This window comes from Bombina bombina, chromosome 3, assembly GCF_027579735.1.
Source record: "Bombina bombina isolate aBomBom1 chromosome 3, aBomBom1.pri, whole genome shotgun sequence".
Taxonomy (NCBI): domain Eukaryota; kingdom Metazoa; phylum Chordata; class Amphibia; order Anura; family Bombinatoridae; genus Bombina; species Bombina bombina.
Window position 1 is genome coordinate 311981831 of NC_069501.1, and position 15780 is coordinate 311997610.

The 15780-nt window shown below is 40.5% G+C and overlaps 1 protein-coding gene across 1 annotated transcript in view; it reads left to right on the forward strand.

The window, feature by feature from the left end:
• The window catches only part of POLA1 (DNA polymerase alpha 1, catalytic subunit), a 1417985-nt gene that overhangs the window by 213902 nt on the left and 1188303 nt on the right, over positions 1 to 15780 (forward strand). Inside the window, exon 17 of the mRNA XM_053705268.1 lies at positions 8366 to 8455. Coding sequence (XP_053561243.1) covers positions 8366 to 8455 — 90 coding nt within the window. The remainder of the gene's footprint in view (positions 1 to 8365; positions 8456 to 15780) is intronic.

Sequence of the window (15780 nt, forward strand, 5' to 3'; positions counted from 1 at the left end):
GACTCCTTAGAAATGAGGATTTTTCTGACAGAAGCCAGAAAAACAAAACTTCTAGACTCTTGTCGGTTACTTCATTCCGTTCCTCTTCCTTCCATAGCGCAGTGCATGGAAGTGATAGGTTTGATGGTAGCGGCAATGGACATAGTTCCTTTTGTGCGCATTCATCTAAGACCATTACAACTGTTCATGCTCAGTCAGTGGAATGGGGACTATTCAGACTTGTCTCCGAAGATACAAGTAAATCAGAGGACCAGAGACTCATTCCGTTGGTGGCTGTCCCTGGACAACCTGTCACAAGGGATGACCTTCCGCAGACCAGTGTGGGTCATTGTCACGACCGACGCCAGTCTGATGGGCTGGGGCGCGGTCTGGGGATCCCTGAAAGCTCAGGGTCTTTGGTCTCGGGTAGAATCTCTTCTACCGATAAATATTCTGGAACTGAGAGCGATATTCAATGCTCTCAAAGCTTGGCCTCAGCTAGCGAGGGCCAAGTTCATACATCAACCATCAGGGGGGAACAAGGAGTTCCCTAGCGATGGAAGAAGTGACCAAAATCATTCTATGGGCGGAGTCTCACTCCTGCCACCTGTCTGCTATCCACATCCCAGGAGTGGAAAATTGGGAAGCGGATTTTCTGAGTCGTCAGACATTGCATCCGGGGGAGTGGGAACTCCATCCGGAAATCTTTGCCCAAGTCACTCAACCGTGGGGCATTCCAGACATGGATCTGATGGCCTCTCGTCAGAACTTCAGAGTTCCTTACTACGGGTACAGATCCAGGGATCCCAAGGCGGCTCTAGTGGATGCACTAGTAGCACCTTGGACCTTCAAACTAGCTTATGTGTTCCCGCCGTTTCCTCTCATCCCCAGGCTGGTAGCCAGGATCAATCAGGAGAGGGCGTCGGTGATTTTGATAGCTCCTGCGTGGCCACGCAGGACTTGGTATGCAGATCTGGTGAATATGTCATCGGCTCCACCATGGAAGCTACCTTTGAGACGAGACCTTCTTGTTCTAGGTCCGTTCGACCCACTCCAGCTGACTGCTTGGAGATTGAACGCTTGATCTTATCAAAGCGAGGGTTCTCAGATTCTGTTATTAATACTCTTGTTCAGGCCTGAAAGCCTGTAACCAGAAAAATTACCACATAATTTGGTATATCTGTTGGTGTGAATCTGCAGGATTCCCTTGGGACAAGGTTAAGATTCCTAAGAGTCTATCCTTCCTTCGAGAAGGATTGGAAAAAGGATTATCTGCAAGTTCCTTGATGGGACAGATTTCTGCCTTGTCTGTGTTACTTCACAAAAAGCTGGCAGCTGTGCCAGATGTTCTAGCCTTTGTTCAGGCTCTGGTTAGAATCAAGCCTGTTTACAAAATTTTGACTCCTCCTTGGAGTCTCAACCTAGTTCTTTCAGTTCTTTAGGGGGTTCCGTTTGAACCCTTACATTCCGTTGATATTAAGTTATTATCTTGGAAAGTTTTGTTTTTGGTTGCAATTTCTTCTGCTAGAAGAGTTTCAGAATTTTCTGCTCTGCAGTGTTCTCTCCTTATCTGGTGTTCCATGCAGATAAGGTGGTTTTGCGTACTAAACCTGGTTTTCTTCCAAAAGTTGTTTCTAACAAAAACATTAACCAGGAGATAGTTGTGCCTTCTTTGTGTCCTAATCCAGTTTCAAAGAAGGAACGTTTGTTGCACAACTTGGATGTAGTTCGTGCTCTCAAATTTTACTTAGCAGCTACTAAGGATTTCAGACAAACTTTGTCTTTGTTTGTTGTTTATTCTGGTAAACGGAGAGGTCAAAAAGCAACTTCTACCTCTCTCTCCTTCTGGATTAAAAGCATTATCCGATTGGCTTATGAGACTGCCGGACGGCAGCCTCCTGAAAGAATCACAGCTCACTCCACTAGGGCTGTGGCTTCCACATGGGCCTTCAAGAACGAGGCTTCTGTTGATCAGATATGTAAGGCAGCGACTTGGTCTTCACTGCACACTTTTTCTAAATTTTACAAATTTGATACTTTTGCTTCTTCTGAGGCTATTTTTGGGAGAAAGGTTTTGCAAGCCGTGGTGCCTTCCATTTAGGTGACCTGATTTGCTCCCTCCCTTCATCCGTGTCCTAAAGCTTTGGTATTGGTTCCCACAAGTAAGGATGACGCCGTGGACCGGACACACCTATGTTGGAGAAAACAGAATTTATGTTTACCTGATAAATTACTTTCTCCAACGGTGTGTCCGGTCCACGGCCCGCCCTGGTTTTTTTAATCAGGTCTGATAATTAATTTTCTTTAACTACAGTCACCACGGTAACATATGGTTTCTCCTATGCAAATATTCCTCCTTAACGTTGGTCGAATGACTGGGGTAGGCGGAGCCTAGGAGGGATCATGTGACCAGCTTTGCTGGGCTCTTTGCCATTTCCTGTTGGGGAAGAGAATATCCCACAAGTAAGGATGACGCCGTGGACCGGACACACCGTTGGAGAAAGTAATTTATCAGGTAAACATAAATTCTGTTTTTAAAGAATCAGTAAGGTTTCTGATCCAGTTGTGGTTGCTCAGTGTTTCCTCTCAGAAGTCTGAGGATGAAGATACTTCAGTAGCGTCTGAGGGTAAAATCTCAGACTCATACAGTATAATTCCTTCTGATGCTGAGGTTGTATCCTTCATATTTAAGTTAGAACACCTCCGCCTGTTACTTTAAGGAGGTTTTGGCTACATTGGACGACTCCGATACTACTGTCGTAGTCAATCCTAAGAAGTCTAGTAAACTGAACAAGTACTTTGATCTACCTCCGGTGGAGGTTTTCCCTGTACCAGACTGTGCTACAGAGATTATTGTACGGGTGTGGGAGAGACCTGGAATTCCTTTTTCTCAGTCTCCAATTTTCAAGAAGGCTCTTAAGTTGGCCAATTCCTTTATCACAGATGCTTCCTTGCAAGTCATTAAGTTGGGAGCAAATATATCTGGCTTTGCTGTACTAGCTCGCAAAGCCTTATGGTTGAAATCGTGGTATGCGGATTTTTCTTCTAAGTCCAAACTTTTGGCGATTCCCTACAAGGGTAAGACCTTGTTTGGGCCAGGCTTGGCCGAAATTATCTCGGATATTACAGGAGAAAAAGGACATTTCCTCCCATAGGATAAGAGAAATAAACAGAAAGGACATTAGAGTAATTTTCGTTCCTTTCAAAACTTTAGAGGTAAGCCCCCCTCTTCCAAGCAGGAACAGTCCGAGCCTTCTTGGAAGCCCAATCAGTCTTGGATAAGGGGAAGCAATCTAAGAAGCCCGCAAATGAATGAAGGGTCTGCCCCAGATCCCGGAGCGGATCCTGTAGGGGGCAGACTTTTTCTTTATTCGTTCAGGCCTGGGTTTGGGATGTTCCTGATCCCTGGGCGGTGGACGTATCCCAGGGGTACAAACTAGAGTTCAAGACTTTTCCTCCCAGGGGCAGGTTCCTCCTCACAAGATTATCTGTAGACCAGATAAAGAGAGGTGTTCTTACATTGTGTCCGGGATCTTTCTGCCCTGGGAGTGATAGTTCCAGTTCCCTTGCAGGAACATGGTCTGGGATTCTACTCAAATCTGTTCGTGGTGCCCAAGAAAGAGGGAACTTTCAGACCTTCAAGATGGAGACTATCCGTTCCATTCTTCCCTTGGTTCAAGAGGGTCAGTTCATTACAACTATAGACCTAAAGGATGCGTACCTTCATGTTCCCATCCACAGGGATCATCACAAGTTTCTGAGATTTGCTTTTCTAGACAAGCACTTCTAATTTGTGGCTCTTCCATTCAGCCTTGCCACAGCTCCCAGAATTTTCTCAAAGGTCCTGGGGGCTCTGTTGGCAGTGATCCATTCTCGGGGCATTGCTGTGGCGCCTTTTCTGGACAACAATCTGGTTCAGGCGCCATCTTTTCAACAAGCAAACTCTTATACGCAGATCTTGTTGTCTTTTCTTAGCTCCCACGGATGGAAGGTGAATCTGGGAAAAAGTTATTTTGTTCCAGCTACAAGGGTAGTGTTCTTTGGGACCATAATAGACTCCCTATAATTGAAGATTTTTCTGACAGAGGTCAGAAAGACAAGGATCTTTGACTCTTACCTTGGCTTTCAGTCCTCTCCTCGGCCGTCAGTGGCTCAATGTATGGAGGTAATTGGTTTGATGGTAGCTGCCATGGACATCATTCCGTTTGCTCGGTTCCATCTCAAACCTCTGCAGTTATGCATGCTCAGGCAATGGAACGGGGACTATGCGGATCTGTCTCTGCGAATAGATCTGGATCAGGCGACAAGAGAATCCCTTCCATGGTGGTTGTCTCAGGATCACCTTTCCTTGGGAACCTGCTTCCACAGACCTACCTGGATGATTGTGACCACGGATGCCAGCTTGCTGGGATGGGGAGCAGTCTGGGGCTCGTTGAAGGCTCAGGGTCTATGGACTCGAGAGGAGTCAGTTCTCCCCATACACATTCTAGAGCTGAGGGTGATCTTCAATGCTCTTCTGTCTTGGCCTCAATTAGCTTTAGCCTGGTTTATCAGGTTCCATTCGGACAACATAACTTCGGTGGCTTACATCAACCACCAGGGAGGAACTCGCAGTTCCTTGGCCATGTCACAGGTGGCAAAATGATTCAGTGGGCGGAGACCCACAACTGCTGTCTATCTGCGATCCACATTCCAGGAGTGGACAATTGGGAAGCGGATTTTCTGAGCAGACAGACCTTTCACCCGGGGGAGTGGGAACTCCATCCGGAGGTGTTTTCCAGTTTGATCCTCAAATAGGGGCAGCTGGATCTAGATCTCATGGCTTCTCGGCAGAACGGGACCCACAGGCAGTTCTGATAGATGCGCTAGTGGTGCCATAAAATTTGTCTAGCATACCTGTTCCCTCGGTTTGCTCTCCTCCCACGAGTCATTGCTCGGATCAAGCAGGAGAGGGCTTCGGTGATTCTCATAGCACCGGTGTTGCCTCGCAGGATCTGGTATGCAGACCTAGTTGAAATGTCATCTCTTCTACTTTGGAGACTCCCGCTGAGGAAGGACCTTCTGCTTCAAGGGCCCTTCCTTTAGCCAAATCTCGTTTCTCTAAAGCTGACTGGAGATTAAACGCTTAATTTTATCTAAGCACGGGTTTTCGGTGTCGGTCATTAAGACCTTGATCCAGGCTCGTAAGCCTGTGACTTGAAAGATTTACCCTAAAATATGGTGTCAATATCTGTACTGGTGTGTGAATACAAAGGTTTCTTGTGGAGTAGAGTCAGGATTTTCCTAGGATTTTGTCTATTCTCCAGGAAGGTCTGGAGAAGGGGTTGTCAGCAAGTACTTTAAAGGGACAAATATCGGCCTAGTCTATTTTGTTGCATATGTGTCTGGCGGATGTTCCAGGTGTGCAAACCTTTTGTCAGGCCTGTGTTTAAACCTTTTACTCCTGCCTGAAGTCTTAATTTTGTTCTTAAAGTCCTTCAGCAGGCTCCGTTTGATCCTATGCATTCCTTAGATATTAAGATGTTATCTTGGAAAGTTTTGTTTCTGCTTATCATTTCTTCTGCTCGGAGAGTCTCTGAAGTCTTGGCGTTGCAGTGTGATTCGGAAGGCAGATGTAAGATATTAATACTAATAATGAACTGTAATTTCACTAAACAACCCAGCTGTATCAATAAAACCTTAAAAAATTGATAATTAAATAGATACAGTGGAAAAATACAAAAAGCAAGGTTGCGCCTATTTAATTTAAACCTGAGTGGCCAGGTTAAACTAATTGTCTAAAAGTTAAAAACAGCACTAAACTGACCTAAATAGTTGCCTAAATAATGAAAGACTATTTTTTAGTTGATAATAATAATTAAAAAGAGATAAGGATAGGACTTATAAATATAGTTTATTGAATTTTCTTAATGGGATAATAGAAGATCTTTTTCTGATAAAAGCACTATATTAAAAGACACTTTATTAGAAAAACACTATATTAAAAAACATTATATTTCAAAAATGTATCATATATGATCCAATAACTGAAATTAAACAGAAAAAAATAACAAAATAAAGAACATATGAAAAATATCTCTAAGAGTTGATTGGCCAATCAATGTGACAAGTTATAATAAATGTATTTTTCAATAAATTGGACACATTGCATCAGTAACCTAAGGGATCCATTCGAGCAATATATGCAATAGATCAAAAAGACATGTATATAGATAAAATGTGTTATAAAAAATGTGTTATAAAAATAAAATTAAAAATTAAAAATAAAAATAAATAAATCTTGTGTATGATTATACTAAATATTCAACTTTGATATAAAGCCATCTGTTTGACAAAAACAATATAGTCAATAAGAAAGAATAATTTGTTTGTAATGTGTATACATATATTTGTTATATCATCATTTCTTTATGTCTATTAGTATATGTTTATTGTCCAACTCTTGGCAGGGTAAGGCAAGAAATTACTTTTCCAATAAAAGGGGTCTTTGTCCAGATATGATGAGATGTTCAGCAAATACCGGTATAAGCTTAGTCTTTAAAACGTAATCCTTTATTAGGGTAAAGATTTTATGGTAAGTCTTACTTTCAGATCTGTAGAAGGGGAACGTTATCCTAGGTGTTTTGAAAAACAACCGCTCCTTTGTTCAGTAGCGTTTTTTTTCACGCTAGTCTGACAGTTTCAAACACTGAGAGGAGTGAAACTGTCAGACTTTATACCAAGCTGCAGGACAGATAAGGCTAAGAATCAATTCGCTTCAGAAAGGCTGTAGTGACAGCTGAAACGCGTAGCGTTCAACACTTTTCCAATCCATCCAGGATACACAATTTTGTGGACATCCATCCTGATGTTACGAAGTCACTGCTAAACAGGAAGTGACGGAAGATTACATGTGACGGACCGGCCTGGGATCTGAAACAACCAACGCTAGCGTGAAAAAAAACGCTACTGAACAAAGGAGCGGTTGTTTTTCAAAACACCTAGGATAGGAAGGAAGGTTCTTCAAGCAGTGGTGCCTTCTGTTTAGGTTCACTGTCTTGTCCCTCCCTTATCTGTGTCCTCTTGCTTGGGTATTGGTTCCCAACAGTAATTAATGATAATCCGTGGACTCGGTGTCATTAGAAAGAAAACATTTATGCTTACCTGATACATTTCTTTCTTTCTTGACACGGTGAGTCCAAGTCCTGCCCTGTATTTTTCAGACTTTTTTGTTGTGTAAACCTCAGGCACCTCTGCACCTTGTGTTGCTTCCTTTCTCTCCTTTTCCTTCGGTCGAATGACTGGGGATTGTGGGTAGGGGAGTCATATTTAATAGCTTTGCTGTGGTGCTCTTTGCCTCCTCCTGCTGGCCAGGAGTGATATTCCCAACAGTAATTGATGATGATCCATGGACTCACCGATTCAAGAAATAAATTTATCACGTAAGCATAAATTTTGTTTTGTGCAGTAGCATGGGCCCCACAGCACCATTATAGGCAGCACACTTTCTATCTGTTTTGATTTTACTCTCTTACTATATTTTGTTGTTGCTGTAGTCCTGGTCTTTGCAATAGAATTCTGATGGAAGTTACAATGCTTAATGTTCAACAGGCGTCTGATGATAAATATTTGTAGCCCCTGATTTTAACTTAAATTTCTAATTCTGTACCTATTACTAAGGAACCAATTTAATTTGATTTGTCTATATTTACCCATAATGTTCAAGCTGTGAAATACCATATTAGTCAGCGAGTCGTGTCTACCTCAGCTAACCTTGACGTATAAGCGTATGTATCTAAATGCAGTCCTTTCTCTTGGGTGAAAGGAGGAAAAGTGCACTCAAGCTAGATCTGCTGCTTAGTGCTAGTTTTATATGTGAGTTGTGTTTCAACATTGCTTTTGTTCTCTTACCTTTGTGAGTCTTTTGATGATCTATAATTTTTAAATAGTCTAAAACAATCGGGGCATTTCCAGAAGCTTGCTGAATGTTAAAAGGTCTTCTGTCTTGGCTTGTTTTTCACCCAGATTTCCAAATTTAGATTCAGTCTAGGATTTTTCAACCAAAAATGGTCTCATGTATAGATTTACTAACTTTAGAAATGTTATTGCAATTTTGTTTCTTCTACTGAATTAGGGAGCTCTCACTTTCTCCTCAATAACATTTTTTAGAAGCACTCTAAAACTGACGTAACTTGGTTGAACAAATCACTTATACTTTACTTTGCTTGCACTTTTTTTTATCTCCCCAATAAACAAAGACACTTAGCCAATGCTAGTTTAGTCATGTTGATATGTTAATATCACTTTAATTTACCTGTTTTTTTTTTGCTCTTTATAAACCACATTATTCAAATATATAATTGCACAATATTGTAGTATCTGTTTAACTTTTTTTTTTTAAATGCAGAATGCAAATATTGAAATCGCTTTAACCGAAAGAACTCTCTTGGGCTTTTTTCTGGCAAAAATACATAAAATTGATCCTGATGTTATTGTGGTGAGTATTTTTATAACTCAATATTACAATGATACCAGAATGGTTAGTAGATTGCGTCTGTTTTTTTTTTTTTTTTAAATATCCTTCACTAGAAACATTACTCCTAAGATAATGACTGTGGCTATATCTTTTGGTGGTCTTTCTGGACTGGATAAGTAAGCATTTCTTTCATGTAATTAGCAAGAGTCCATGAGCTAGTGACGTATGGGATATACATTCCTACCAGGAGGGGCAAAGTTTCCCAAACCTCAAAATGCCTATAAATACACCCCTCACCACACCCACAATTCAGTTTTACAAACTTTGCCTTCTATGGAGGTGGTGAAGTAAGTTTGTGCTAGATTCTACGTTGATATGCGCTCCGCAGCAGGTTGGAGCCCGGTTTTCCTCTCAGCGTGCAGTGAATGTCAGAGGGATGTGAGGAGAGTATTGCCTATTTGAATTCAATGATCTCCTTCTACGGGGTCTATTTCATAGGTTCTCTGTTATCGGTCGTAGAGATTCATCTCTTACCTCCCTTTTCAGATCGACGATATACTCTTATATATATATATATATATATACCATTACCTCTGCTGATTTTCATTTCAGTACTGGTTTGGCTTTCTACAAACATGTAGATGAGTGTCCTGGGGTAAGTAAGTCTTATTTTCTGTGACACTCTAAAGCTATGGTTGGGCACTTTTTTTTATAAAGTTCTAAATATATGTATTCAAACATTTATTTGCCTTGACTCAGGATATTCAACATTCCTTATTTTCAGACAATCAGTTTCATATTTGGGATAATGCATTTGAATAAAACAATTTTTTTCTTACCTTAAAATTTGATTTTTCCCTGTGGGCTGTTAGGCTCGCGGGGGCTGAAAATGCTTAATTTTATTGCGTCATTCTTGGCGCTGACTTTTTTGGCGCAAATTTTTTTTTCTGTTTCCGGCGTCATACGTGTTGCCGGAAGTTGCGTCATTTTTGACGTTCTTTTGCGCCAAAAATGTCGGCGTTCCGGATGTGGCGTCATTTTTGGCGCCAAAAGCATTTAGGCGCTAAATAATGTGGGCGTCTTATTTGGCGCTAAAAAAATATGGGCGTCACTTTTGTCTCCACATTATTTAAGTCTCATTTTTTATTGCTTCTGGTTGCTAGAAGCTTGTTCACTGGCATTTTTTCCCATTCCTGAAACTGTCATTTAAGGAATTTGATCAATTTTGCTTTATATGTTGTTTTTTTTTTTTTTTATATTACATATTGCAAGATGTCCCATGTTGAAGCTAAGTCAGAAGATACTTCTGGAAAATCGCTGCCTGGTGCTGGAGCTACCAAAGCTAAGTGTTTCTGCTGTAAACTTCTGGTAGCTGTTCCTCCAGCTGTTGTTTGTATTGAATGTCATGACAAACTTGTTAATGCAGATAATATTTCCTTTAGTAAAGTTACATTACCTGTTGCTGTTCCATCAACATCTAATACTCAGAGTGTTCCTGATAACATAAGAGATTTTGTTTCTAAATCCATTAAGAAGGCTATGTCTGTTATTCCTCCTTCTAGTAAACGTAAAAAGTCTTTTAAAACTTCTCATTTTTCAGATGAATTTTTAAATGAACATCATCATTCTGATTCTGATAATGGCTCTTCTGGTTCAGAGGATTCTGTCTCAGAGGTTGATGCTGATAAATCTTCATATTTATTTAAAATGGAATTTATTCGTTCTTTACTTAAAGAAGTCTTAATTGCATTAGAAATAGAGGATTCTGGTCCTCTTGATACTAAATCTAAACGTTTAGATAAGGTTTTTAAATCTCCTGTAGTTATTCCAGAAGTTTTTCCTGTTCCTGGTGCTATTTCTGAAGTAATTTCCAGGGAATGGAATAATTTGGGTAATTCATTTACTCCTTCTAAACGTTTTAAGCAATTATATCCTGTGCCATCTGACAGATTAGAATTTTGGGACAAAATCCCTAAGGTTGATGGGGCTGTCTCTACTCTTGCTAAGCGTACTACCATTCCTACGGCAGATGGTACTTCCTTTAAGGATCCTTTAGATAGGAAAATTGAATCCTTTCTAAGAAAAGCTTACTTGTGTTCAGGTAATCTTCTTAGACCTGCTATATCTTTGGCGGATGTTGCTGCAGCTTCAACTTTTTGGTTAGAAGCTTTAGCGCAACAAGTAACAGATCATAATTTTCATAGCATTATTGTTCTTCAACATGCTAATAATTTTATTTGTGATGCCATCTTTGATATCATTAGAGTTGATGTCAGGTATATATGTCTAGCTATTTTAGCTAGAAGAGCTTTATGGCTTAAAACTTGGAATGCTGATATGTCTTCTAAGTCTACTCTGCTTTCCCTTTCTTTCCAGGGTAATAAATTATTTGGTTCTCAGTTGGATTCTATTATCTCAACTGTTACTGGAGGGAAAGGAACTTTTTTACCACAGGATAAAAAATCTAAAGGTAAATTTAGGTCTAATAATCGTTTTCGTTCCTTTCGTCACAACAAGGAACAAAAGCCTGATCCTTCATCCTCAGGAGCGGTATCAGTTTGAAAACCATCTCCAGTCTGGAATAAATCCAAGCCTTTTAGAAAATCAAAGCCAGCTCCTAAGTCCACATGAAGGTGCGGCCCTCATTCCAGCTCAGCTGGTAGGGGGCAGATTACGTTTTTTCAAAGGAATTTGGATCAATTCCGTTCACAATCTTTGGATTCAGAACATTATTTCAGAAGGGTACAGAATTGGCTTCAAGATAAGGCCTCCTGCAAAGAGATTTTTTCTTTCCCGTGTCCCAGTAAATCCAGCGAAGGCTCAAGCATTTCTGAAATGTGTTTCAGATCTAGAGTTGGCTGGAGTAATTGTGCCTGTTCCAGTTTTGGAACAGGGGCTGGGGTTTTATTCAAATCTCTTCATTGTACCAAAGAAGGAGAATTCCTTCAGACCAGTTCTGGATCTAAAAATATTGAATCGTTATGTAAGGATACAAACATTCAAAATGGTAACTGTAAGGACTATCCTGCCTTTTGTTCAGCAAGGGCATTATATGTCTACAATAGATTTACAGGATGCATATCTGCATATTCCGATTCATCCAGATCACTATCAGTTTCTGAGATTCTCGTTCCTAGACGAGCATTACCAGTTTGTGGCTCTGCCGTTTGGCCTAGCAACAGCTCCAAGAATTTTTACAAAGGTTCTCGGTGCCTTCTGTCTGTAATCAGAGAACAGGGTATTGTGGTATTTCCTTATTTGGATGATATCTTGGTACTTGCTCAGTCTTCACATTTAGCAGAATCTCTTACGAATCGACTTGTGTTGTTTCTTCAAGATCATGGTTGGAGGATCAATTTACTAAAAAGTTCATTGATTCCTCAGACAAGGGTAACCTTTTTGGGTTTCCAGATAGATTCAGTGTCCATGACTCTATCTTTGACAGACAAGAGACGTCTAAAATTGATATCAGCTTGTCGAAACCTTCAGTCACAATCATTCCCTTCGGTAGCCTTATGCATGGAAATTCTAGGTCTTATGACTGCTGCATCGGACGCGATCCCATTTACTCGTTTTCACATGCGACCTCTTCAGCTCTGTATGCTGAACCAGTGGTGTAAGGATTACACAGATATCTCAATATCTTTAAAACCAATTGTACGACACTCTCTGACGTGGTGGACAGATCACCATCGTTTAGTTCAGGGGGCTTCTTTTGTTCTTCCGACCTGGACTGTAATCTCAACAGATGCAAGTCTTACAGGTTGGGGAGCTGTGTGGGGGTCTCTGACGGCACAAGGGGTTTGGGAATCTCAGGAGGTGAGATTACCGATCAATATTTTGGAACTCCGTGCAATTTTCAGAGCTCTTCAGTCTTGGCCTCTTCTAAAGAGAGAATCGTCCATTTGTTTTCAGACAGACAATGTCACATCTGTGGCATACATCAATCATCAAGGAAGGACTCACAGCCCTCTGGCTATGAAAGAAGTATCTCCTGGTTTGGGCGGAATCCAGCTCCTGTCTAGTTTCTGCGGTTCATATCCCAGGTATAGACAATTGGGAAGCGGATTATCTCAGTCGCCAAACGTTGCATCCGGGCGAATGGTCTCTTCACCCAGAGGTATTTCTTCAGATTGTCCAAATGTGGGGACTTCCAGAAATAGATCTGATGGCCTCTCATCTAAACAAGAAACTTCCCAGGTATCTGTCCAGATCCAGGGATCCTCAAGCGGAAGCAGTGGATGCGTTGTCACTTCCTTGGAAGTATCATCCTGCTTATATCTTTCCGCCTCTAGTTCTTCTTCCAAGAGTGATCTCCAAGATTCTGAAGGAATGCTCGTTTGTTCTGCTGGTAGCTCCAGCATGGCCTCACAGGTTTTGGTATGCGGATCTTGTCCGGATGGCCTCTTGCCAACCGTGGACTCTTCCGTTAAGGCCAGATCTTCTGTCGCAAGGTCCTTTTTTCCATCAGGATCTCAAATCCTTAAATTTAAAGGTATGGAGATTGAACGCTTGATTCTTAGTCAAAGCGGTTTCTCTGACTCTGTGATTAATACTATGTTACAGGCTCGTAAATCTGTATCTAGGGAGATATATTATAGAGTCTGGAAGACTTATATTTCTTGGTGTCTTTCTCATCATTTTCCTGGCATTCTTTTAGAATTCCGAGAATTTTACAGTTTCTTCAGGATGGTTTGGAGAAAGGTTTGTCTGCAAGTTCCTTGAAAGGACAAATCTCTGCTCTTTCTGTTCTTTTTCACAGAAAGATTGCTAATCTTCCTGATATTCATTGTTTTGTACAAGCTTTGGTTCGTATAAAACCTGTCATTAAGTTAATTTCTCCTCCTTGGAGTTTGAATTTGGTTCTGGGGGCTCTTCAAGCTCCTCCGTTTGAACCTATGCATTCATTGGACATTAAATTACTTTCTTGGAAAGTTTTGTTCCTTTTGGCTATCTCTTCTGCCAGAAGAGTTTCTGAATTATCTGCTCTTTCTTGTGAGTCTCCTTTTCTGATTTTTCATCAGGATAAGGCGGTGTTGCGAACTTCTTTTACATTTTTACCTAAGGTTGTGAATTCCAACAACATTAGTAGAGAAATTGTGGTTCCTTCATTATGTCCTAATCCTAAGAATTCTAAGGAGAAATCATTGCATTCTTTGGATGTAGTTAGAGCTTTGAAATATTATGTTGAAGCTACTAAGAATTTCCGAAAGACTTCTAGTCTATTTGTTATCTTTTCCAGTTCTAGGAAAGGTCAGAAGGCCTCTGCCATTTCTTTGCCATCTTGGTTGAAATCTTTAATTCATCATGCTTATGTTGAGTCGGGTAAAACTCCGCCTCAAAGGATTACAGCTCATTCTACTAGGTCAGTTTCTACTTCCTGGGCGTTTAGGAATGAAGCTTCGGTTGATCAGATTTGCAAAGCAGCAACTTGGTCTTCTTTGCATACTTTTACTAAATTCTACCATTTTGATGTGTTTTCTTCTTCTGAAGCTGTTTTTGGTAGAAAAGTACTTCAGGCAGCTGTTTCAGTTTGAATCTTCTGCTTATGTTTTCAGTTTTTTTTCATTATAAAATTTAAACTTTATTTTGGGTGTGGATTATTTTTCAGCGGAATTGGCTGTCTTTATTTTATCCCTCCCTCTCTAGTGACTCTTGCGTGGAAAGATCCACATCTTGGGTAGTCTTTATCCCATACGTCACTAGCTCATGGACGCTTGCTAATTACATGAAAGAAAACATAATTTATGTAAGAACTTACCTGATAAATTCATTTCTTTCATATTAGCAAGAGTCCATGAGGCCCACCCTTTTTGTGGTGGTTATGATTTTTTTGTATAAAGCACAATTATTCCAATTCCTTATTTTTTTATGCTTTTGCACTTTTTTCTTATCACCCCACTTCTTGGCTATTCGTTAAACTGATTTGTGGGTGTGGTGAGGGGTGTATTTGTAGGCATTTTGAGGTTTGGGAAACTTTGCCCCTCCTGGTAGGAATGTATATCCCATACGTCACTAGCTCATGGACTCTTGCTAATATGAAAGAAATGAATTTATCAGCTAAGTTCTTACATAAATTATGTTTTTTCATTGTGAAAAGTGTTGTCCTTAAAAATATTTAAAGGGACATTGGTCTCACACACATTTTATCATTAATATATTTGTGCGTATGAAATGGACAGTCTAGTCAAAATTAAACTTTCTCTTGTAAGGTGTATCCAGTCCACGGATTCATCCTTTACTTGTGGGATATTCTCCTTCCTAGCAGGAAGTGGAAAAGAGAGCACACAGCAGAGCTGTCCATATAGCTCCCCCTCTAGCTCCACCCCCCAGTCATTCTCTTTGCCGGCTCTAAGCAATAGGGTCTCTCTCGGAAGCAAAAGTTTATTTTAAATGGTACCGGTGTGTACTATTTACTCTCCAGCAGAAAAGAGATGAAGATTTCTGCAGAGAGGAAGATGATTTTAGCATGTTGTAACTAAAATCCACTGCTGTTCCCACACAGGACTGAGGAGTACAAGAAAACTTCAGTTGGGGGGAACGGTTTGCAGATTAGGCTGCAATAAGGTATGTTCAGTCATTTATTTCTAGACAAGACTGTGATAATGCTAGAAAAGGACTGATAAGATCACCATGAGGGAAGGGTAAGCTTTATTCAGAGACTAAGTATGGAATTACAAGCTTACATAACAGGGCTAATTTATGCTGGTTGACACTATTTTATGGCAAGTTGACATTTTTTTTTTATGGTAAACGGTTTTTACTTATAAATCTCGTTTTTGAGACACTTAGAAGGTCCCTTTGGGTTTCTTACAGGGGTTGTTACCCACATGGCTAATAATATAACTCTTAGGAGTGTTTTCTTAGGCCTCACAGCACCGGAGTAAGGTGGGAGGGGCCTAATTTCGCGCCTCAGATGCGCAATTAGTTTGACTAGATCTTCAGGCTGTGTTCACATGGTGGCTCCTGCTACAGTTTGAGGACCCATAAGAAGCTTTTTCCCCATAAATCCGAGCAGAGCTGTGGCAAGGTGCTAAATTTGTTTTAACCGGTCTGTTAGCTTACTATTGATCCGGTTTGGGCATTAAGGGGTTAATCGATTTTTTTGCTAGTTGTGCAATCTTACCAATGCTTTAGGTACATACTGTGAAAATTGTGTGCCTTTTTTATTTCTTAAAGGCACAGTAACTTTTTTTTGCAAAGTGTGTTTTTGCTTGATTAATGTGATTTCTAAGCCTGTTTGTCTTACTACTAGTCTGTTAAACATGTCTGTCACCAAGGAAAATCCTTGTTCAATGTGTTGAGAAGCCATGGTGGAACCCCCTCTCAAAATGTGTCCCACGTGT